Raw genomic sequence first — 23,402 nt, forward strand, 5'->3', positions numbered from 1 at the left:
CGTTCGTACATGAAATATTTGAAAGGAATTGCTCTGAATATCACCCTTTAATTGCATAATTTCTTTTTGTCTGCTTCTCATTTATTTTGTTAATAAAGTTTCGTTCAATTTCATTGATAGTCGTTGGTTTTTTTCTTTCATCATTGATTATTTTTCAGGTGGTTTTTTGAGTTGTTTTTTCATGGAATTTTTTATGAGAGAAGTTGTTTTTGTGTTGGGTTTATTTAATGAAGTTTTTTTCAACCAAGTTTTTTTGACGTAAAGTTATTTTGACGGAGTTTATTTGACGGAAAATATTTAGATATGGACCCCGCATAAGATACCTCGCGCTTCGAGCGCTCGAGGCCCCCCACTCTCGGCACTTTTATCCCCTCCCGAATGTTTAAGTTTCGTGGGCTTCATATAAGATACCTATGGTGCATCCCGGTCATTTTTCAAAGGGAAGAGAGTAGTTATGGGGATCAAACAGTGTGAAGGGTCAAACGGAAGAGACAAACGAAGTGATCATGAGGGTCTAATGACCTTAAGGGGGGGCCACACCATTGTTTTCAAGTAATGGAAATATACATTGATTTTTTCTTTCACTTCCCCCATCGAAAAATCGTAATTTTTCGTCTGTGATTATTCTCGAGTCCACCAACAATCCCCCAACATCAACTGCCATTCTATCACGCGGGGTCATGTTTAAAGAGAAAAGGGAACGCGTACGATACAAATTCAAGACATTAAACACATATAAATTGATTAGTTATCGATATTCATTCAGTAAAAATGAAAATTTTATTGAATTCGGGCGCAACGAACGAGGTATCTTATTTAAAATCCGCTGATCCCTATTTTTCTCCTCTGTGGGCGCGCGTAGTGGGGGCATAGGGGTGCCCGGAATTTCACTCTCCTACACGGAGAGAAATATTCATTAAAAATTAAGGAACTTCAATTCACTCACCGATTACGGAATGGACTCAGAAAATTTAAGTGACGGTATCGTAATTTTTCACTGGAGATTCAGATAAAAATTACCGAACGCTCTGGAAAAATTTCGTGACAGTTCCATAAAATTTCCTACAACCACATTTCGCTGTCGAATTCCGGAAAAGATACGTTATTTTTATTGAATATTTCTCCGTGTACTGTCCCTAAGGTATCTTATACGAAGCCTCTACTGTAATACCTTATTTTAAGATTTCAAATGTCTTAAAATAAGATTTTCAAAAGTATTAAGGATGTACTACACCCAAATTCACGTTTTTTTTTATTTTTTCGGCAAATTATTGATCGGGTTGACGCGAAATAATATACCGTTTTTGCGTTTTATCATTATTGACTGACTCACGAACCTTAGAGGTAGTGCAATCATTTTCCTGCATTTTTTTTAAAGTTTTGTGAATTTCCTAAAAGTTGTAGAAAAAGCGGAGGAAAATGATTGCACGATCACGAAATTTCGTGAGTCATAATGTAATGATAAAACGCAAAAATGGTATATTTTTTCACGTCAATCCGACCACCAATTTACCAGAAAAATTCAAAAAACATGAATTTTGGCGAAAAGGGTGTGATACATCCTTAATTTTGGAACCCTATTCTATTTGAGACTTCGCGACCTCAATTAAGCCTTTTGAAAGTCTCATGTTGAGATTTTTCAAGATTTCAACTTGAAACTTTCACAGATTTGAGAATATCCATGCAAGTAGTTCAGGTAGTGATGGCGCAAGAGACTTGACGAGACAATACTTTGGAGAGATGGTCTCGGTATCAATGAACACGGAAATCTTGAGTCTCGTCTCACTCTCGTAACATGCAGTATCGACTCCTCTCGTGCTAACTCCGAGTCAATTTATCTCATCTCGGTCTCCCGTTCGGAACATTTTTTCGAGAGAACGATTTTTGAAAAAATGAAATTCAACACATTGCATCCATATAGAGCTGTATATTCCCACCCTCAATATCCAATTATCTTTACGTTAATCTATCAATACAAGGTTGAACGATCCCACTAAATGATGACTTACTTTCAGGTGAAGAAAATTTATAAAAATTGTAATTATCGGGGGGTAGCAGACGAGCACGATAATGACGTTGCAATTCTTGAAATAGAACCACGTCTCATGTTCACGCCAAACTTATTCCCAATCTGTTTCGAGGAGAATGCAAAATCCCCGGAACCGGGTGAATATGGGCTGATAGCAGGATTTGAGAACCCGAAAGGCAAAAGTTCCCGACCGATTCTTAAAAAATCACTAGTGCCATTCTTACCCAAAAATGACTGCATTCGACAGAGTGCAATTTTTAGTGCTCAAGCTTTTGTTACCGGAGATAAATTCTGCACTGGATACGCAAACGGTGATGATTCGACGAAAAAAAAGATCAAAATGAAAAAAACGAACGATGGAAAATATTTATGCTGATTGTCTTTAGGCTCTGCTGTATGCTCTGGAGACAGCGGAAGTGGTCTAGCATTCAAAAAGGATAATCTGTGGTACCTCCGAGGCATCTTGAGCGTCATAATCAGAATTGATTCCACTGAAAATGCGAGGACGTGTGATAACCATAAGTCTACATTGTATACAGACGTATCGCATCACATATCATGGATACAAGACATTATTCTTCGGGTGGAAAAGGGGAAAACTATTCCAGAGTGCCCACCAGTTATCCCATTTCGAGGTCAGAGTAACACCGAGAAACAAAAATCTTTATTTTGAGAGTTTAACTTGAGACACTGAAATCAGTAGCGAAGTGGTCAAACGGTTTAAGTCGATTTTGGCTATTGGCCAGTTTTCAGTGAATATCTCGAAATCTAAGGGAGATAGCAAAAATTTTCTCATAACCTTTTTAGTAGCACCCAATTTTCTCTACAAAAAAGGTGTGTTTGGTGAGCTGCTAATTTTAGGATGGATTTGGGAAGTATTTTCATTGTGTGTGCTAGTGAAATTAAATGATGCACGAGTTCAATAAAATCACATTTATTTGTGGATTCAATCCACTCGTCTAGATGATATTTACACGTAGGTGATATACTGGATATTAATTTGTTGAAGGTCTCAGAAAATGATTATGTGATTCACTTGATAATGTACTACTACACACAGAAAACGCTGTGCAGACTATCCACATAAGTGTGCAGATAATCTGCATAGTTATGCGGGATTCACACATAAGCCGAAGTCACTCTCTTATGTGCAAATCATGCATAAATAGTGCGTGAATCATGCATAGTTATGCAGATTATCTGCATAGCTATGCATGAAATACACAATTTTTATGCGGATTATCTGCACATCTATGTGTACTTTCCGCACAGATTTGGCATGATTTACACATAAGGGCAAAATTTTGATGAGGATACGTCTATGTTTTCGTTATGAGGAGTCGTTTTGTGAAATTGAGCTTACAGGTCTAGATTTTTCTAGAAAATTCAAGGGACTTCAGGGAGTTTCTAGAAATTTCGAAAGAATTCAAGGAGTTTCCAGAAAATTCTGAAATGTTCAAGAAATTTTTAGAAAATTCAAGAAAATGCATGGAGTTTCTAGAAATTTCGAGGGAATTCAAGGAGCTTTGAGAAATTTCGAGGGAATCAAGAAATTTCTAGAAAATTCGAGGAAATTCAAAGAGTTTCTAGAAAGTTCGTTGGAATTCTAGGAGTTTCTAAAAATTCCGAGGGAATTGAGAAACTTCTACAAATTTCGAGGAAATTCAGGGATTCTTAGAAAATTTTAGGGAATGCAAGGAGTTTTTAGAAATTTCGAGAAAATTTAAGGAGTTTCTAGAAAATTCAAGGAAATGCAAGAAGATTCTAGAAATTTCGAGAAAAATCAGGGAGTTTCTGGAAATGTTAAGTGAATTCAAGGAGTTTCTAGAAACTCTGAAGAAATTCCCGGAATTGCTAAAAAATTGAATAAAATTCTTAGGTGTTCTGGAAATTTGAATAAAATTTGAGTTTTCCAAAATAATCGAGGAATTTCTAAAGTTTTAAACAACATTCAGAAAAAAAATTTTTAAGGGGAGACCGCGGTGAAATTTGAAAGTCTCGACTCGGCCTCAACAGCCATTGGATGACTTTTGATATATGAAGGGATATATAAAAAAGTGAGAAAAATTTCGGACTCGAACCGTTTTGCCCCGTATATTTACCAAAAACGTCATTTTTCACGTTTTTAGCTTAAAAAGGCTCCTTGGACCACAGTTTTCATCCGATTACAACTTTTTTTTTTTTAATGTTCGTTATACTCCAACGAAAAAACCCAAGTATCCGTTTTACTTTATATTTATTAGATGATGAGAAAATGTTTTTTTTACTTTTTATTTTTTTTCCTCTTTTTAGCAAATGCTAAAATTCGTTGTTTTCCCCCATTTTTTTTTGTTATAATATTTCGATTACGTATGATTACAACGTGGAATAACGAAAAACAACTAGTTTTAGCATTTGCTAAAAAGAGGAAAAAAAATAGAAACTAAAAAAATCATTTTCTCATTATCTGATAAATATAAAGCAAAACGGATACTTGGGTTTGTTCGTTGGAGTATAGCAAACATAAAAAAAAAAAGTTGAAATCGGATGAAAACTGTGGTACAAGGGGCATTTCTAAGCTAAAAACGTGAAAAACAACGTTTTTGATGGATATACGAAGAAAATGAATTCTTACTTTTTCAAGTTTCAGCAATGTTCTCATTTAAACCATTAAAATGCAACCTGAGAAATAACTCTCATACCACTCAGGAGAAAAAAATTAGCGAAAAAATCCCCGTAATTGACTTTTTTGACCTTGCGTTTTTATGTGGAACTGCATCAATAGAATATTTTCTATTTAACAATTCAAAAGAACTGTCTAGCAAATTTGCGAGGATTTTCTACTAAATTTTTTCGTGCGTACTTATTTTCTTCAACTTATTTACCTTTTATAGGAGAGGCTGAGACAAACTGAAACCTTAGCTACCCACAGCGTTATGAAGAGTCGAAACTAATACAACAAACAGCGCTCTTTCACTTTCCTCTACTGTTCTATTTTGTCCCATTATCCCCTTAAATTATTGATTTAGAATTTACAATTTTTTCTTGCTTTCTCTATGAAATTCCGAATTGTCGAAGTCGCAATTCGTTAAAGTTTCGGTGAGTACTGGCTTTTTTTTCTGCGGAACTCTTATGGACGGAACATGCATAAATAGTGCAGATAATCTGCAATTGGTTACTAGCAGATTTCATGCATACTTTATGCATATTTCATGCATAACTATGCAGACTTTACACATAGTGGGAGGTTCGCGGAGCTTATGTGTAAAACCTGCATAAGATTGCAGATAATCTGCACAACGTTTTCTGTGTGTATTTATTTATTTATTGATTATTTGCCATGTATACCCTACTCGGGTTTTTACAAGTTCCTTAATTTGCGGTTATCATGGGTCGACTTCCTCTCCAACCGTGTCGCATTGTACCCCAGGAGCTGTACGTTGTGCACAGACTTTCCCGGTGACAAGTTCCTTAATTTGCATCATCGAGGAATGTTTTTCTACGATTTCTCCGATGGTTCTCGGTGTCTAGACTACCGTTCGAGTGTGTCCGAAGGATTAAAAAGTCCCTACCCCAAGCCGGACTCGAACCCGCGCCTCACGGGTCCCGCCATCCGGCCGAGCGATTTAACCACTTCGGCCACCGAACACTGAGAGAAAAAATTATTCCTGCCAAGGATTGATATTCTCGTCAGAAGGTAATATTTTTTCAGAACGAATTTTTCCAGGGCAGTCATTTTCAGAGAGTCCAACTCTATCCTCAAAAATTACAGAGATGTTGAACAATCTGATTATTATGCTACATATGACCTTGACAAAATGTTCTCCGATATCTTCCGGATTTTACAAATTGGCGATTTTCTCAGGTAAAGAAAATTGGAATAATTCCAAATGTTAATAATTATTATTGGAGTTTCTTCGAGGTCATATGNTTCTCACGCTTGGAACTGATTTCGGAGCACCTGGAAATGACTGGCCTGGAGAAATACGTTCCAAAAGAGATATTTTCTTCTACTAAGAGTATGAAAAAGATATCACCAATAACATTTTCTTGGAAGGAATAAATTTTTTTCTCAGTGAAGTCGGTTATAATGTACTACTAATTAATTTGATAATTCACTGGATAATTGTTTTTGATAATTAATTCAAAATTGAACACGTTGATGTACTGTTCGGTGGTACACTTTGACATAACGCGTCGGAGATGTACTTTTACGTGATGCGTCGGAGGTATTCTTTGAACGACACCTTGATTCTACCAAGGCGGGGGATGTACTTTTCGCTACTGAACGTCTTTCCCGGGTGTCTCGTTGACTTCTCACCGCTGACCCAAACGGTCCCGGTTATTTTCGAAAATAGCCGAATTACTTGACTATTAAACTGCTGGATACTAAGCTACGTTTTAAACAAGGTTATTACGAAAATTTCGCTATCGCCCTTAAATTTGAAGATATTTCTGGAAAACTCAACTAAAGACTAAATTGACTTAAACCGTTTGACCATTTCGCTACTGAAATCTCAACTAGAGACTTTCAGAGAGTTTAAATTGAGATTCTCAAGTTTTAAATTGAGACTGTTGTAAGTCTCAAATTGAGTTTTTTCGTGTGTATAAGTTTCTCAATAGTCCAATTAGAAATAAATTATGATCATAGATGATACCACCCGTTTCATAATCCCCTGAGAATGTCCCTCTTTTCCTACAAGTTTTCAACATCTCATCATTGGATCAAGCGTCGAAAGAGACTTTCGTCATACCTTCTCATCCCTTAGAAACGCCCTTGGGGTATACTGGAGCTGAACATGCATCCCCCTTTCCTAATCAATGCTCTGCGTATCTATTTCGGTGCAACGACGGTGCTTGCGTCGGTCGCAGAGCCATTTGTGATGGAAAAACTGATTGCGTTGACGGGAGTGACGAGACGTTGCCAAGCTGCGGTGGTTGCAATGCGACGGAATTCAAATGTAGTACGGGTCAGTGCATCGATAAATACAAGGTCTGTGATGGATCATTAGATTGCCCTGACAAATCTGATGAGACCGCCGGGATTTGCATAGGATATGAGTGAGAATTGTTTAAAGTACTATAGTAGATTACACACCTTGGCCAGTAAAGTAAGGAATGTCTCAGATCACATGTAATTGTCGGCCGAGGCGAAGCCGAGGTCAACAAACATGTGATCTGAGGCTTTCTTATTTACTGGCCAAGGGGTCTATACTATTTTTCTGCTCGACGTAGCCGGAAAGTGGCAACTTCGTTTAGCGCAGCGGCCAGGAAGTTGACGCTTTCCGGCCGGAGGGCAGAAAAATATTTATTCATGTTTTTCATTGAAGTTCGCGATCGCAACGTAGATGTGAGAGCCACCAAGTGGGCTTTGAACTAACTACTCTTGGGGGCCAACCAATGAAATCACTGGGAGTGAATCAATGATGAGCGTCAATCAATCCACTGGATCCCAGTGTGGGATCCACTGAGTTCTCCGTGATCTCATTGGTTGGCTCCCAAGAGGAGTTAGTTTAGAGACCACTTGATGGCTCCCACATCTATGTTGCGATCGCGAATAGTATTTACAGTAGCTCTTCCCTTCGACCAGGTTACGCTGGACTTTTGAATATTTTCAGAAAGAAATTTTTCATGAAAGAAATTTGAAAAAATTCATACCCAGTCAGTATTATCTAAATTAAATTTCGCAAAATATTAATATTTTTTCAAACATTCCCCTCATAAATAAATAATAAAACTTGTTTGTAAAACGGTGGATTATTTTTTATGAGGTGTCAAAAAAAATCTTGATTTTTTCACATCTAATGAAAAAAAAATCAGATTTTAATCTTTGATTACAATGAAAATGTTGATTTTCACATAAGACGCTGGATTAAATCCCGATTTTGAAACATTTCTTCTTTGAAAAACCAAAACGATAATTAACTTGAGAAAAAAATTAGAATTCCGAATCTAATCGAGTGTTCTGCAATTTTTTTTTACAGTTTAAGGGTAGAGCTACTTTAAGCGAGGGGCTACTCACTCCCGAAATCACGGCGTCATTCCGGCATGAAATCATCTCCGAAATCACGTAAAATATTCGAAATCAATGAAATTACTGAAGTCATTAGTGCACTGGCATAGTGTGAACCGTGCAAGTAATTCGTGATTTTGAAATTGACACGCATGCCAACGATGATAATGAAACACCGTACTCACAGCCCTACTGTTTTTTTCTGGGAATCCCATATTTACTTGCTCCCAGAAAAATGCCGTATGTGCTGATTATATCGTATAGATCCAGAAAGTCCATTCGTTATAGTTTCAGATACTTCAGGCCAAGAATCAATAGTTCACAAATCCTCAATATGTTGGTTGTTTAATAAAGATCATTTAAAACTCAGTAGTGGTAGAATTCAGCGGGTTAGGGACGTAGAAATAACGACAAGTACCAGTTATCGGCGTAAGAACTCTTTGCAAAGCGAGGAAAAGTATTTTGTGAAAGAATTTAAGGAAATCGATATCGGTGATCGGTGTTTATTTCAGGAGGAAAAATATTTTACTTGTTTATTAAGATATGCGCTGAATTTCATTTATTCAGAGGGGAAAACTCTCCGAAGCAGGGAGTTTTCGAGCGAATATGCTCGTGTCAGTGGTAATAGCAAAAATATACGTGATCTTTGCTATTGGTATATTTTGGATAAAAGTCTGAATAGTTTAAAGCCGGAGCCAATGAGTTCTCACGGCTACATTAATATAAGCCAATAGCGAATAACAATTTCTCCTCCTCTGATCACTGAGAGTGGAGATTTGAGGCTTGCTGATAGAATTTTTGATGAAATTAAAAAAGATTTCTAAGTAAATGAGTTAACGTTATAACAATCTATGTGTAAAATCATTTATGTAACTTTTGTTTTCCAACGTCAAGTTTTGAAATTGATTGTAATTTGTGGATTATTAGTGGAGACTGGGGTAAAATGGACCGCTGTTCATCGTCATTAGTTCAAGATTGGCGGTGGAATCAAACGAATTCATTATTATTTGCCAGTTATTATTGCCAGTTTTGATTTTCATAATTTGATAGGACCCTTTTTCCACCGCCTCTATTATTTATTAATTTTATTCATCGCGATGTCAATGACTTCCTTTTTTCTGAAATCACTAATTTCGAATTAATGAAATCATTCGAAATCATGAGATCACCTCCCATGACGCGTGAAATCACCGAAATCATTTTTTCCGAAATCACTGAAATTACCCGAAATCGACTTCATTTCGAAATCATTGTGTCACTCAATTAGAGAATGAGTAGCCCCTCGAGGAAGAGAATCTGAAAAATTAAAAAAACGTGTAACGTAATTGTTGAATGGCCCCTATTGTTGGGCAGAGACTTGGAAACAACAACTAAATCATCAGAGAAAAGGCACCGAACCAAGCCAACACCCCAGAGGGGTTGTTCACGACCTCCAGAGGTTCGGAATGGTTACTGGAAGCTGCACTCCTCCCAATGCCCGAGTAGTAGCGACCACTGCGAGCCTCGAGAGGGGGTGCACATGGTCCCCGGAACGCATCTAGTATATATTTGTAATAATGGGTACCATTTGACGAATGTTCAGGATGTTTACTGTGCCACTGACGGAAGTTGGTCGGTTATTCCACAATGCGAAGGTAAGGTGTATTCATTTTCATTATAAAAAAAAAGTTATTTCTAGTGATCACAATTCATATCCATAAACGAACTATCATTTTCGCCAGGGGAAATGGACTTGAGAATCATACACTGAGAGAAAAACAAACACGTTCTCAAACAAGTCTTGTTTGGGCCAACAAAATCGCTAGTTGAAAATTGCCAAAAAAGAATTTGTTTGGTTCGAATTTAAAAGTCTCAAACATGAATAATTGCTCTCCTTTCATCAGCAACGAAATATTTGGCTCAAGAGGCGCATAATTCACACCAGACGGTGCCTTTTCAGAATGAAAATATCTCATATACATACTCATTTATAAAAAATGCAATTGTTTTCATATAGAGCGCCAAGTTTTTTGTTGAATTCCTTCACGCGTATTGTTTTAGAAAATTATGAAGTGCTCACCCCAACGTATCCAAAAAAAATTGCCATCGCGGAGGGAGAATATCAATTTATTTGTACCTGCGTGGGGTCCGCCGGGCGATCAGAAGTAGATTCGAGGTATATTGGGTAACCAGAGGGGATTTCAGGCACTTCATCATGATCTTTTCGGATGGCTCCGTTGTCGTGTAGATATAAAAGCTTGATGAACGCCTTGGAGCAAGTGGAGAACGCCCTGTTGACCGAGCTCGACAGAGCAAGCAGACAATAAACATCCTCTGAATCCAGGATGTCCTCGTACTCCCTCAGCCTCAAAGACGTCTTCATCGCAGCATCGAATTCTCCGCTGTAGATCTGTCTGTGCGCAAGTAACAGGTAGTGGAAGGCCTCCGCCCCCCTCCAAGCATTCTCGATAACCCTGGAGTCCTCATTGTTCTCGGTCAGCCCCATGATGACATTGCTCCGACCCCCCTTCATCGCAGGGGTGCTGTTGATGTGGTCCTCAATCACATAAATCTTCTTCACCCTCAGGGGATTGGCCCTCAGCCTCGTCTGCTCCCCTCGAAATTATTTAGTTTTGCCAATAACACAGTTTTCGTCAAGAAAATTGTAGTTTCCTCTTGAAATTATCATTTGTTCCATGGAAATTATAAGTGTTTATTGGACAAAGATATGCACTACTCAATAACATTCACTTGATAAAACCAGAGCCTCATAACATTCTCTGTAGAGCGAATGTATTTACCCGAAAGACATAAATGTCTCCCGAGACCAATTACTACTACGAAAATTATCATGTTTCGGTGGGAACTTTCTTCTTTGTCCACAAGTAAATTGACTGAACACGACAAAAGATCTCTTCAGGGGAATACATATTATAATTTTCCGGCAGAACAAATTTTCCCCTCAGTCCACGATCGCGGAACGATGAAGACTCACAATTTTTTTTTCTACGAAAGGAAAAAAACGCTCAACGAATCTCTGAATTTTGCATATTAACGGCGAAAGAAATGCACGGACGGTGCATAAGAAAACACTTGCAAGGGACGGTTGACAGTAGCCCCTTGAGAACTTCCTGGCTGATTATGAATAATGTCCAAGTTCCACGTGGAAATAAAAAAGAGTTAAAATCGAGGAAAAAGTCGCCCTGGAATTCTCTCCGGTAGGGGCGACTCACCTGACCCTTCACGATGCTGCCCTACAGTTTTGTCATTCTCCAGTTGCTGGGCTTCTGTCGGTCGGCGAACTGGCAAGAAGGATGGAAGACGAGGCTCTACGATTGCTATACCTACGTCATGTTATTTCTCCTCTACACGAATGCCCTGTTCCAATCAATTTACGTTTTCACATCGTTCGAGAGTGTCGATGTGCTGATTGATAACACTTTTATTCTTCTCACGACTATTAAGGGTGCCAAGTGAATTTGGCGATGACCTTGAAAATTGACATTCACCAACAAAGTTATAATTTTTTTAATTAATAGTATTAGACAGATGGTGAACATCGGTGACAATTTAAAAATTTTAGAACTTATGGATATCGAGAAATTAAATAAACAAAATCAGTCTTATACACGGCCTCTTATGGAGTTTTGATTAAATTGAACGTTTCAACCCCCTAGGAACTCAAGAAAAATTTGAAAAAATTTGAAGATATGGGGAATGATGTGTTCAATGTGATGGCGACAAAAAACAATGGGGGGTGAATAAGAGAGATATTTCAACGCGCCGTACCCATTTGATCCCATGCTTTCTTGAGGTTCGTCACGCGAAATAGAGGATTTTCCGCATTTATTTTCTCGATGTCTAGTTCCGGTTGCGGGTTTGAAATTTCGTCGGATGGATGAATACATATTTCTCCAATGATGGAGGGAAAGAAAAAATTTTTTTTGAATCTTTTTTCAAATACACTTGGCACCCTTAATAGTGGGTTGATCTGCTTCGGAGGTACCAGAGTCAGATGTGTTCACCAAGGGATGAAGCGGAGGAGTTCATTCGATTCAAGTACGAACGAGTCACCCAGTAAGAATTATTTCGTCATTTATGGAATTCGTTTTTTGTTTGAGGACCGGGTGGATTATCTTTCGAACGTTATCTCGATTGTTTTTCCATCTTCGTAATGTTAAATATGTCACAATTGCCATTGGATTTTACATTACCCAGGCGTCCCTAAAAATTAAGATTGTACAATGAAAACAAGTAGAAGAAAAACTGAACATTTTCAAAGAGCGTTTTTAATAGAGATTGAGAAACAAGTACGATAGAGAGGAAATTGTCAATGGATAATTTATCATGGTAACTAACGATCTGACAGCCATTGACTACTGTGACAACTGACGACCTAACAGCCATTAGATACATCAAATGATTAATTTGCCATTTCCTCCCTATTGGGTTTATTTCCCAATGTTATTCAAAATCGCACTTTGAAAATGTTCAGCTTTTTTGATTGTACAATCATAATTTTCGGAGATTTCAGGACTATGTAAAACAGAATAGGAATTTTCTTAAAAAAGTGTGATAATTTTATGATACGATCTGTCAATTTTCATTTTGGAAATGATTTTATCATACTTTAATGGATTTTTCCACCCCATTAGTGATCAAGGGTAAATATCCAATTTGGATCACTTCTGTAATCTACAATGGTTATTTTTAAATGTAATATTAATGGTTACTAAAAACATTCTGATTACCTTTTTAATCACTAATGGAACAAAATTGTTTTTATTACCTTGTTATTGCGTAATGGTGGAGGCATCAAGTTTTATTATTCATTGAATCGCATATTGTTAGAAGAAGTATTTCCCGTTTCACCTTCATGATCGTTTTGCTCCACCCTTCACCCGTCAAAAAATATATTTAAAAAAATATATAACATGGGCCAATTCCATATTTCTCAAATTCATATATAAAATATAATATATTCTCATATTTTTATATTTATATAAAAAATATATATAAACCATATACTTTATATATTTTTTTATATAAATTGGGCCAATGTAAGATATTTTGAAATATATTTTTTAAAATATAAATTTTTCCGTGTGAGTTTCGTTGGACCCTAATGAACGTTTTCTAAGGTCCGGGAATGTTATCACTTTGGTCAGGAAAACAGGAAAAAGTCAAGGAATTTCGAAGAAACTATTCGCCGGGCACCCTGAATAAGTTCGGTTATTTCCACCGATAATTATAAACTTAAGCTTAATGCATGAATTATAAATTTCTCGAAAATTTTGAGTAGCTAATGGAAGTATACCAATACTTCGGAACTAAAAAATCATAATTTCTCCAATCATAAATATTGTTCAACAATTTTTGCTTTTGAAATAGTCCACACGCTGTGACAGGTCCCGAGTACGGGACCGGCATCAATCATTATCAGTGATCGGCATCAATCATTATTTTAGAAATATTAAGAGAATTTTTCCTTAAAATAATTGAATTCATTCTTTTATAATTTGAATTTAGAAAATAATAAAATAATTGAGAATTTAAATTTTCAAATAACTATTAGATAAATATAATTGGAAATTTTCTAAAAATATTAGAGTACAGAAAGAAATATTCAATAAAAATTACCAGAAAAAAGACGTAAAAATTGCGTTTCGAAACGTAATCTGGGAGCGAAGTAAAATTCAATAAAACGTGTCAATCGTCACGTAAATTCTACGATCTGTTTCGTAAAAATTACTCATCCGTCCGACACCTCACGGTTAGCCATGAGTCACCGTGAGGGGGAGATTTTACCAACATGTTCCGTAATTTTTCCGGAACTTTTCGTAAAAATTCTTAAACATCTAAGAATTTTCATGTTCTGAGGTATAATAAGTCTTGAAGTTTCTGTTAGATTTTACAATTTCCAGAAAAATTACGTGAAAAAGTCACTTAGTGTGACAGACTCGAAAATTTACTGAACGTTTCAGATTTATTCCTATAGAAATTCACTGAAAACGATTCTGGGTTGCGGATTACGTGAAATGTTCCGTAATTTTTCTTGAATATTTCTCTCCGTGAGATTATCAAATAATCGTCAATCTTCCGAATTCTATTATTGATTGGTAAAATAATTCGAAATTTGTATATTTAATTGTTGATTAATTTAATAATTGAAAATTGTTAAGCTCTGTTACTTGACTGAGTATTTATGAAATTAATGACAATTGTAATTTATGATTATGCCTATCTCTTGTACACTTTTAGGTGCATTAAATTTTATCATTGGACCTTATGTTTCTGGGGTCCCTGAACACGTATGTGTTAACCGTTTTCGCGACCAAGATCACTTGGATTCCATATCACGTTGGATGGCAACGGGGGCTACTTTTCCTGGTCAAGTCGAACTTAATACCCCAGAATTGTACGGCGAGAGTACCTTGAAAAAAACAAAAGTGTCAAATGTTTGTGGTAAATATAGAAAAGATAAGCGGGTATTACACTAGTACCGCTTCTCCCACTAGCCTTCAAACAAAACTATATAAATGACGGCTGATCGAAATGTCGCAGTAAGTGAGACTTCAGAGTAAATTTATACTGAAAGATGAAGTTAGGAGACAATAAAATAAAATAATGTAACATAAGTGAATCTAGCGACTGGCGCGAAGCGCCCGTGCGCTAGTAACTATTAAGTGAATAATTTAAAATTTCCTAAAAAGTATTTGAGATTTTTCAAATAATCGTCAATCTTACGAATTCAATGATTGAGTGGTAAAATAATTCAGAATTTCAATATTTAGTTGTTGATTAATTTAATAATTGAAAAATTGTCAAGTTCTATTACTTGAATAAGTATTTATAAAATTAGTGACAATTATAAATTATGATTATGTCTATCTCTGGGCACAAGTAAGACTTGTTTGAGAACTTTGCCGTTTTTCTCTCAGTGCAGTGGCATTCCAAAGCAAATTGTTAATTTATAAGCAGCAATAACTATACTAATTTATAAAAAATGCAACTATCCACTTGTTTGCACAGAAATTCACTGCAAAGTACTGGATACGCCATCAACGAAAGCTGATTGCAGCCGTAACGGTCAATGGACATCTTGTGCGATACCAGTGCTGCCAGGAACTCAAGCACATTTATCTTGCCGCAGCGCTTATCGTCGGGAGGATTCAGTCTGGCAACGAAATCATGTCACATGTAATACACAAGGGCTGTGGGAACCAGAGGCAATACAATGCATTCCAGGTCCGATTGTTATCAACATTCATGTCAATAGAACTACTTTCACGATTGATAGTGTTTTTACTGGGAGTTGCAATGTCACAAAAATTATAAAAATATCGATGTTAGGATTGGATAGGCCTACTGACAATATTATTCTTTTTTTTTTATTCATATTTCTTTCCTACTACCATTACGGTTTTATAGGCTCCCTATTCGTCTGCCTTGCCTCTCCCACTTCTCTCTTCTGATTTTTTCTGCGTTACCATGGGCCGTCTTACTCTGGACTGTACCCCATTCGGGCTAGGACTGCAAGGAAAACCATGGAAAACCCCAGTCGTACAGCCGGCCGATAATGCAGGGATTCCACTGTGCCCATTGGTCACACTGACACAATGGGCCCAGTGATTCTCAACATTCGCGCCTAGCGAATGTAGTCCTACGCGGTTAGGTGTGCCTAAGCGGACACCCATCCAAGTACTGGGCAGACTGAACGCTGCTTAGCTTGGATGACCGCTGGAGCCACACACTCTCCGCGTGAACACTACAGCCACTCCCTATTGACAATATCTTTAACTATTAAATTTTTAATACTCATTGACAACCAAAAAACTAGTGAAGGTGAGAGGATGGAGATAACAAAAAATCATATCACAAATCGTGGACAGCCTTCGACTGACTGCTTGGGATACGAGAAACTGTGGGCTATTTTGAAAATGTGTTCCTAGTTCCTAGTACAAATACTATCAATAACAGTATATTATCTATGAGTTGAATCATATATCATAAATGTGTGAAGCAACTGTGAAAAACTGAAAGGATTAATTGTCATAGATCATTTGTGTATAGGACAGTTTGTGTATAAGACTTTTGGAAGTTCAGGTTTCACGTGAAATTTTGTTACTGCTAAAAATGAAATCTAGTGAAAAATATAGGCATGTATTATTTCATTTCCATACTTCTTCATATAAGGAGAAATAATGGTGAAGTAATGAGTTACAAGTGATTAGAAAACTCTGCATAGTGATATAGAGCGATGTTTTTAAATGAAGAATTGTTTCTTACGTTACAAGTACAGGAAGTGGGGGGATATGCATAAACCTACGACTCTTGATAAAAAAATCACACACGAGCCTATCCCCCTACTTTATGTACTTGTAACGTATTTTTTGACAAAGGCTGTATGAAAAAGTCCTCAAATGCCAGCAAAAATGTATCAAATATACCCACAAGAGAAAACTTCTTTGAAACAAAAAACCGGGTTTATCTGAAAATCATAATTATTCATTTGAAATTTTTTTTTTCATCTGAGAAAAATTTTGCTGTAGTCTATAAAGTATCTAGGTATGAAGATTTAATCATGAAAGAACTGATTAATTCCCAAAAAAATCAAAATGAGAAAAACTGCAAATAACGTCAAAATTTCATTTCCTAAAGTTAGTGGTCGGAAAAGTTTCCTGGAATTAATTTAAATTCAAAAAATATAAATTATTTGTTTTCAAGAAATATATCATTTATTGACGGATTACGAGTCTAAGCCCATTTCGTCCTCCATTTTCCATTAAATAATTCGCACGTAAAATTGACAAATATACTATTTCGCAATGACCAAGTGTGCAGCCAGAGTGACCGTTGTGAATGCTGTAACACGAATTATACACCAACACTAATGCACGATGAGTCGTAGACCGATGTTGTTAGTCAGAATAGTCGTTAGGAGAAGTACGGCACGTGATGGGTCAGAATCCTCACGACTAGGCTGGCCTCCGGTATGTGACATGGGGGCACTGCTAAGAGCTCTCAAAATAACGTTAAAAAAATGGACTTTTTTAAACTACTCTAGAGTACACCCAAAAACCCACTTTACACATTCTACACAAAATAGCGAAAAAAATGGACTTTTTCATGCACGTATGGCAAAAAAATGCTGTAGTATTCCTCATCCAACTTTCGCATCTCATTATTACATTGAATGAAAAAATTTGACGCAACAATTCAATTTAGTGTGTGGAACTAAACCGTCAAAATCAGTGAAACCCCTGATAGTGGATGGATTTCAGCCGAATATAACCGACTTTCCTTGGCATGCAACGCTATATGAGACAAATTCTGAGAAAGTGAAAAAATTCATCTGTGGAGCTACAGTAATCACAGAGAATTTATTAATAACAGCTGCTCACTGTATATTCGATGAAGGGACTAAAAAGTCGAAGAAACCCGAAAAGTTTTTAATTTCTGTTGGAAATATCTTCAGGGACTATGACATGGAGTATCCCCCACAAATAGAAGTTAGAAAAGCAAAAGTTAGTGAGGAAAAAAGCAACAACTAATAAAATCTTTGAATAGGATTAAATGAACAAATTCATGAAATTTTCACAGGTAATAAACATCTACATGAACTGTGATTATCAAGGATACAGGGGTAATCACGACCAAGACATTGCGATTCTTCGAGTAGAGCCTTCCCTCGATTTCAAATCTTACTTGGTGCCAATATGTCTCGATACGACAGTAAGAAGTCTCGCCATTGATATAGGTACACTTGGACAAGTAGCGGGATTTGGTAGAACAGCAACAGGATCCTCCAGTTCGATAATTCGGGCACTATCAGTGCCAGTGGTGCCTAAGAACAAATGCATTGAACAGGCTGACGAGGTGAATGGTCGAAATTTCATCACTCCGGATAAATTCTGTGCTGGATATACAAACGGTAATAATTCCATACAATGACAATTTTGTTAATTTTTAAAAGGAGAAATACACAAATAGAAATAGAATTTTTTCATTTCTATTTGTCACATTGAATATAACATTGAATAAAAATCAGTGATTGTTCTTCAGGATCATCTGTATGTAATGGAGATAGTGGAGGTGGATTGATATTCGAAACAAATAGATTGTCGTACCTTCGTGGTATTGTGAGCAGTGGCATTGGAGTAGATGATACCGATGCTGAAGCAACTTGTGATAATAATCGATACACCATATATACAGAAGTAGCGTTCCACATATCATGGATACAAGACATAATGTTCAAGGTAAAACATGGACAATCGATTCCAGGATGTTTAACATCAAGGCGAAGATAAAGGAATTATATTAATGACGAATTGAGTCCGAATACTCGTAATATAAATCCATCCTAGGAGTCGAAATGATTTCCAAAAATGGGTATTTATCTCGAGCACAAGTGAATTTAGACAGATTTCGAGAAAAATTCCAATGAACGTCGCTCTAGCATATAAAATTTTTAATAAAAAAAAATCTCTGAAGGGTTCGATCTAAAAACACTCTTTACCTAGGTAATTCTATTGTGACCTCAGGGTTACTGGGTAGACAAAAATCAATGACAAAAGGTGACCCCCAAGACCGTCCTGACCGTGAACAGTTACGACAAGTAGAGACCGTACACTGAGAGAAAAACGACAAAGTTCTCAAACAAATCTTACTTGTGCCAAGAAAATATTTTTTTGAAAATTATCAAAAAAGGATTTTTTTGTGCCAAACATGCAGAGAGTACGCCGGAATAAAAAATTGTTGTCGCAAAAAGAGATGTAGTAGTTCAAAAAAATTACATTCTCTGTACGCGCAAGAAATGTCATTTCTAGCAATACTCCTTCGTTATTCGATACTCCCATACGTATTTTCCTCCCGAAAAATCTTTTTGTGGATGTAAGCAGGTTGAAGAATAAATGTGAAGTTCAGCATTGAGCGAAATTGAGTTTTATATTTTAATTGATTTTTCTTTCACAACGGTGCGTGGAGAGTAAATTTGTCCTCTGTGCGAAATTGAGTCGTCGAGAGATGGATGAGTGAATGATTGACTGATGATGAGTGTGGAAAGTGTGCGGTATTTAAGGAGAGTGCAAGGATGTGATTGGTGGAAAATTTGGAGAAGGGATGAGTGAAATCCTGGCTTCCGATTGGTTCGGCGCTGTACGTTCCTACCGGTGAGCTGTGATTGGCCCGGGGGTCCCGGCGGGGAAATTTCCGTCGTCACGTCACAGGTGCCGGTCAGGCGGACGAGGGATTATGGTTATAAACGGGTCATTAGATTGAGGAAGGGTTTATGGTTTTGTGACTTGGACAGATGTTCTAGACTTTCAAAGGAATAAGGAAATGGATTTTTAATGTGGGAATTAGCCCAATGTCTCGACAGGAAAATTGGGGAATTGGCCCAATGTCTAGAGAGGAAAATTAAGTGTACGTATGTGTGTGCGTGTGTGAATGACAGAGATGTAGTGGAGACATATAGTCACCACAGTTTTATGCGAAACAAGGGATAGTAGTTTTTCGTTTCGACTGTCTAATAATCACAGACAAGAAATGAACCCTATGAAACAATAATAATGATATGATAGCAATCTTTTAACTTAGAGATATTTTCATCCTGAAAAGGCACCATCGGGTGTGAATTATCCATCTCTTGAGCCAAATATTTCGTTGCTGTCGAAAACAGAGCAATTATTCATGGTTGAGACTTTCAAATTCGAGCTAAACAAATTCTTTTTTTGGTAATTTTTAACTAGCGATTTTGTTGGCCGAAACAAGACTTGTTTGACAACGTGTTTGTTTTTCTCCCAGCGTAAGAAAGAATGAGATCATATTGCGTAGGGTAAAGCACTAAAGTGCACTATGGTGAATTACGTAGGAGAGCGAGGAAATGATCACGTAAAGAGAAAAAAACCATCTTTTCCCATAGAAGAAATATATTTATTAAACTTGATAAATGTTCAGTGATAAATAGCCCAAGATAAAACTGCGAGAGGAAGATTTGGAGGATCAATAAAAGAAATGAAAAGAGAAGAAAGTGAATGAGTAGCGGATTGGCATTGGACTTGCCATTGTTGGTTAAATGATATTAGGGAGACTGTGATCAGTCATCACTCAGTCGTGATTTGATTTTTCCTCCTGATGACTACTTTTATCCACGTCGTCATAAGCTTCGGATTTTATGGGACTCATGTCAACGTCAGGATGTCGTTTTTCTCCATAATATTTGTGCGCTTTCCATGTAAAATCACAATGCGAATAAAATTTAACAATCGCTTTTACCTATCGTCAATTATAAGATTGTGAAAGACAAATCGGATAAATGAGGGTAAGTTGAAAAGATGTCTTTCGTCAAACGTACCAGAAGTAAGAAGAAGTACATAACATTATGCACTTGTATCATGGAAAATATTTTCTATAAGGAAGTTTAAAAAAAAATGATCCCCTATCTACGGATTAGGAACGAACATACAAAAATGACAAGTAAATGAATAAACGAAATAAAGAGACGATCGTACATGAAGGTAGTTGATGGGGAGGAAAAGAACAAGTACCTAACAATATTAGCCTTAATAACATCCATTCATTGACACCTATTAAAATTCAATTTTTCCCAAAAATTCAAACAAATGGACACGAGGGGCTGGGAAATTCTGAAGTCATGGTGTCACATGCCACTGAAATCAATTTGCAGTCACGCCTGCAATCAATGAAATCACTGGCATCATTGAAATCACTGAAATCACATCATTTCCAACTGTGAAGTCATTTCTGGAAGTCACAATGAAATCATTTGCAGTCAATGAAATCATGTGAATCAAAGAAATCAATATATGCATGAGACCGACGTCCAAATCTCACTACCTCAGAGCATTTTTTTTTCGTGGGACGCATGTACAGTCCTGCGAGAATCTCTGTTCCGCTTCGCGTCCAAGTCAAGGCTTTAGCGCATGCCACGTCCCTCGGTCGCAACCAGACATTACTACCGAGACTGTACAAAAATAAATGGGATTCCCTCGTCCTGTTGTTTTTCGTTTCTTTTCAAACGTTAGAGGATCGCCGTGACGTGAACAAACTCGTGTATTTCAAAAATTGAGCATTTTTGGCGTTTTAAAGATAATAACGACTGATTAATTTGATCACAAGTGCTCAACTGACTATGACTACTCGCACTTATTATTGGTAAGTAAATAATAATGTGTATGTTGTGTCTTATTCAATAGAGGAAAGTTTATTAGTGTGGTATTGGAAGCGAGTACAAAGAGTGAGAGATCAAGAAGTGATAAAGTACGCTAGTCAGCGGAATCGTACTTCTCATGAGACTGATAACAGAGCTTTTATTAAAAAATGTGATGAAATAAATATAGGAGACTGGTGTTTCTTCAAAGAGAAAGATTACGAGACAGGTTTATTAGGGTTAATATTGAACTTCGCGTATGCAGGAGGAAAAACTTTAAAGAGTAGAGAATTTTCTGGTTCATATGCCCGCATCGAAGGTAATAAAATGGTACATTAGAGTACAAGGGCACAAATTTCGTTTTCAACGAATGTGTGTACAGACCTCGCCTTCGGCTCGGCCTGTAAACTACACATTCGTTGAAAACGAAATTTATTACCGAGTGCTCTATAATATTTTATGTCAAGTCGTGCAGAAGTCGAGTCTTGAGCAGGCTGCGCGAAGCGCAGCGTGCGATAAACTCGACTTATTGCACGGCGCGACATAAAAGATATAAGCGTCTTGTGTTCTTGGTATATTGGTCGATATTAAACAGTATCAAATAGTACATTATGTCATCAGGTGATAAAAGTATTATTTGGCGAATGTGACTTTATAATCCGAGCCGAAGGCGAGGATTCTAATCACATTCGTCAGATAATACTTTTATCGCCGTGTGACATCCAATATTTTTCGTCGCTGGGCCCGAAAACCGCGATCTAACCGAGCAAAGCGAGGTTAGAATCGCGGTTTTCTCGTGCCTAGTGACGAAAAGACTATTTCACCTCCAAGTTTTGATGACAAGGGGAACTTGACAGTTGACCACACCATCTTGAGAGAAGTAAAACACTACTTCTAGCATTGGTAATTAGTTGATTAGATGTACTAGCAATAATTTTTAATCATTCTTTAATATTTTGTGACAATAAAATTGATAGTTCTGATGAATAATCCTTTGATCCCACTTATTATTTCGGTTCGGTGAGATTTCAATGATTTCAATGATTCAGAAGTCATTGATTTCAATTGAATGAAGTCAATGAAATCATAGTGAGTCATTGAAATCACTGATAAGCCTGTTTGAAATCGCTGAAATCACGAATTCAATGAAATCATTGAAATCACTAAAGTAATCGAGTGAAATTGACTGCATTTTGCAGTCATGGTGTCACTTGATCTTCGAGTTCCCAGCCCCTCGAATGGACATGTTTATAAAAATTGATTTTTTAACGACCACTCAAAAAATAGTTATCAAAAGGATTGCTATGTCAATTAGATAGAAGTGCCCGAAAACTCTATTGACTCTCGGAGTCATTGATTCATGACCTCGAATAACTCCTGACTAAACCTTGATTAAACCTTGACTGAAAACGAATTGTCTGAATGTAAAATTACTTAAAAGAATATCATGTGGAAGAATACGAAAAAATTTTGATGACATTTCAATTGACGATAGTCAATTTCAGCCGATGCCCGAAGTGCCTCAACTAAATTTCACGAAAATAGGGGTTAAAGGTTCACTGAGAAAAAAAATACTTTTTGCCAAATATCCATTTACTTGAGGGAAGTATTTATTTTTCCAATACCGTATTTCTTCAGGTGAATTCTTCGCAGGAAATTCCTATTGTTTCATTCTACATTATCCCTTGCCTATATTATCCCCTCATTAAGTTTCCATTATGACAATTATATTGCTCTAGAAGATTATCATGCTAGTTATGAACCTGAGTGAACTCGCTCAATAATTATGAATATCAAATAATTGGTCGAAATTCTTTCGTCTAGAAAATAAGAAATTTAGGAAAATGAATTATCATTGGAGGAGTTCATCCAAGATCATGATAAAAATTTCAATCCACCAACCCACGTTTATTATTTAGAAATGGAGTGGACAAAATGCACCGAAGGCATGCGCTAACATGCGCTTATCTGAGATAGAATCTTTCAAATATGTTCTCTTTTTGCGCGAGTAGCGCAAATTTTTTTCTAGCCATTCGATTCAGTATACTTTTGCACATTACCTTCTATTGTTATTTCTACTTTGAGATTCTTATAATAGATCGATTATAAATTTCAACATAAATCCCATAAGAGCCCGTGTATGAGGAAAAATTTATTTATTTATTTCTGGCGAGACTATCGCGATTATTTTTTTTACCATCAAAGAAGTTAGTTTCATATGTTCTGCT

At 36.7% G+C, this 23,402-nt stretch overlaps 1 protein-coding gene across 2 annotated transcripts in view; it reads left to right on the forward strand.

Moving 5' to 3' along the window:
• Window positions 1-23,402, forward strand: part of LOC107037205 (modular serine protease) — a 32,065-nt gene that overhangs the window by 3,771 nt on the left and 4,892 nt on the right. Inside the window, exons 4-11 of one of the 2 annotated variants that reach the window (XR_001460814.2) lie at window positions 2,016-2,340; window positions 2,416-2,664; window positions 6,778-7,069; window positions 9,375-9,655; window positions 15,033-15,248; window positions 17,229-17,527; window positions 17,604-17,934; window positions 18,066-18,262. Coding sequence is in view for 1 of the 2 variants with exons in the window: in XM_015255613.1 (XP_015111099.1) it covers window positions 2,016-2,340; window positions 2,416-2,664; window positions 6,778-7,069; window positions 9,375-9,655; window positions 15,033-15,248; window positions 17,229-17,527; window positions 17,604-17,934; window positions 18,066-18,313 (2,241 nt within the window). In the remaining variant the exon portion in view is untranslated. Of the gene's footprint in view, window positions 1-2,015; window positions 2,341-2,415; window positions 2,665-6,777; window positions 7,070-9,374; window positions 9,656-15,032; window positions 15,249-17,228; window positions 17,528-17,603; window positions 17,935-18,065; window positions 18,496-23,402 lie in introns of those variants that run through there. The other variant, XM_015255613.1, reaches the window with a different exon arrangement.

This window comes from Diachasma alloeum, unplaced genomic scaffold, assembly GCF_001412515.2.
Source record: "Diachasma alloeum isolate Michigan unplaced genomic scaffold, Dall2.0 Dall_scaffold_00214, whole genome shotgun sequence".
In the NCBI taxonomy this organism is placed as follows: domain Eukaryota; kingdom Metazoa; phylum Arthropoda; class Insecta; order Hymenoptera; family Braconidae; genus Diachasma; species Diachasma alloeum.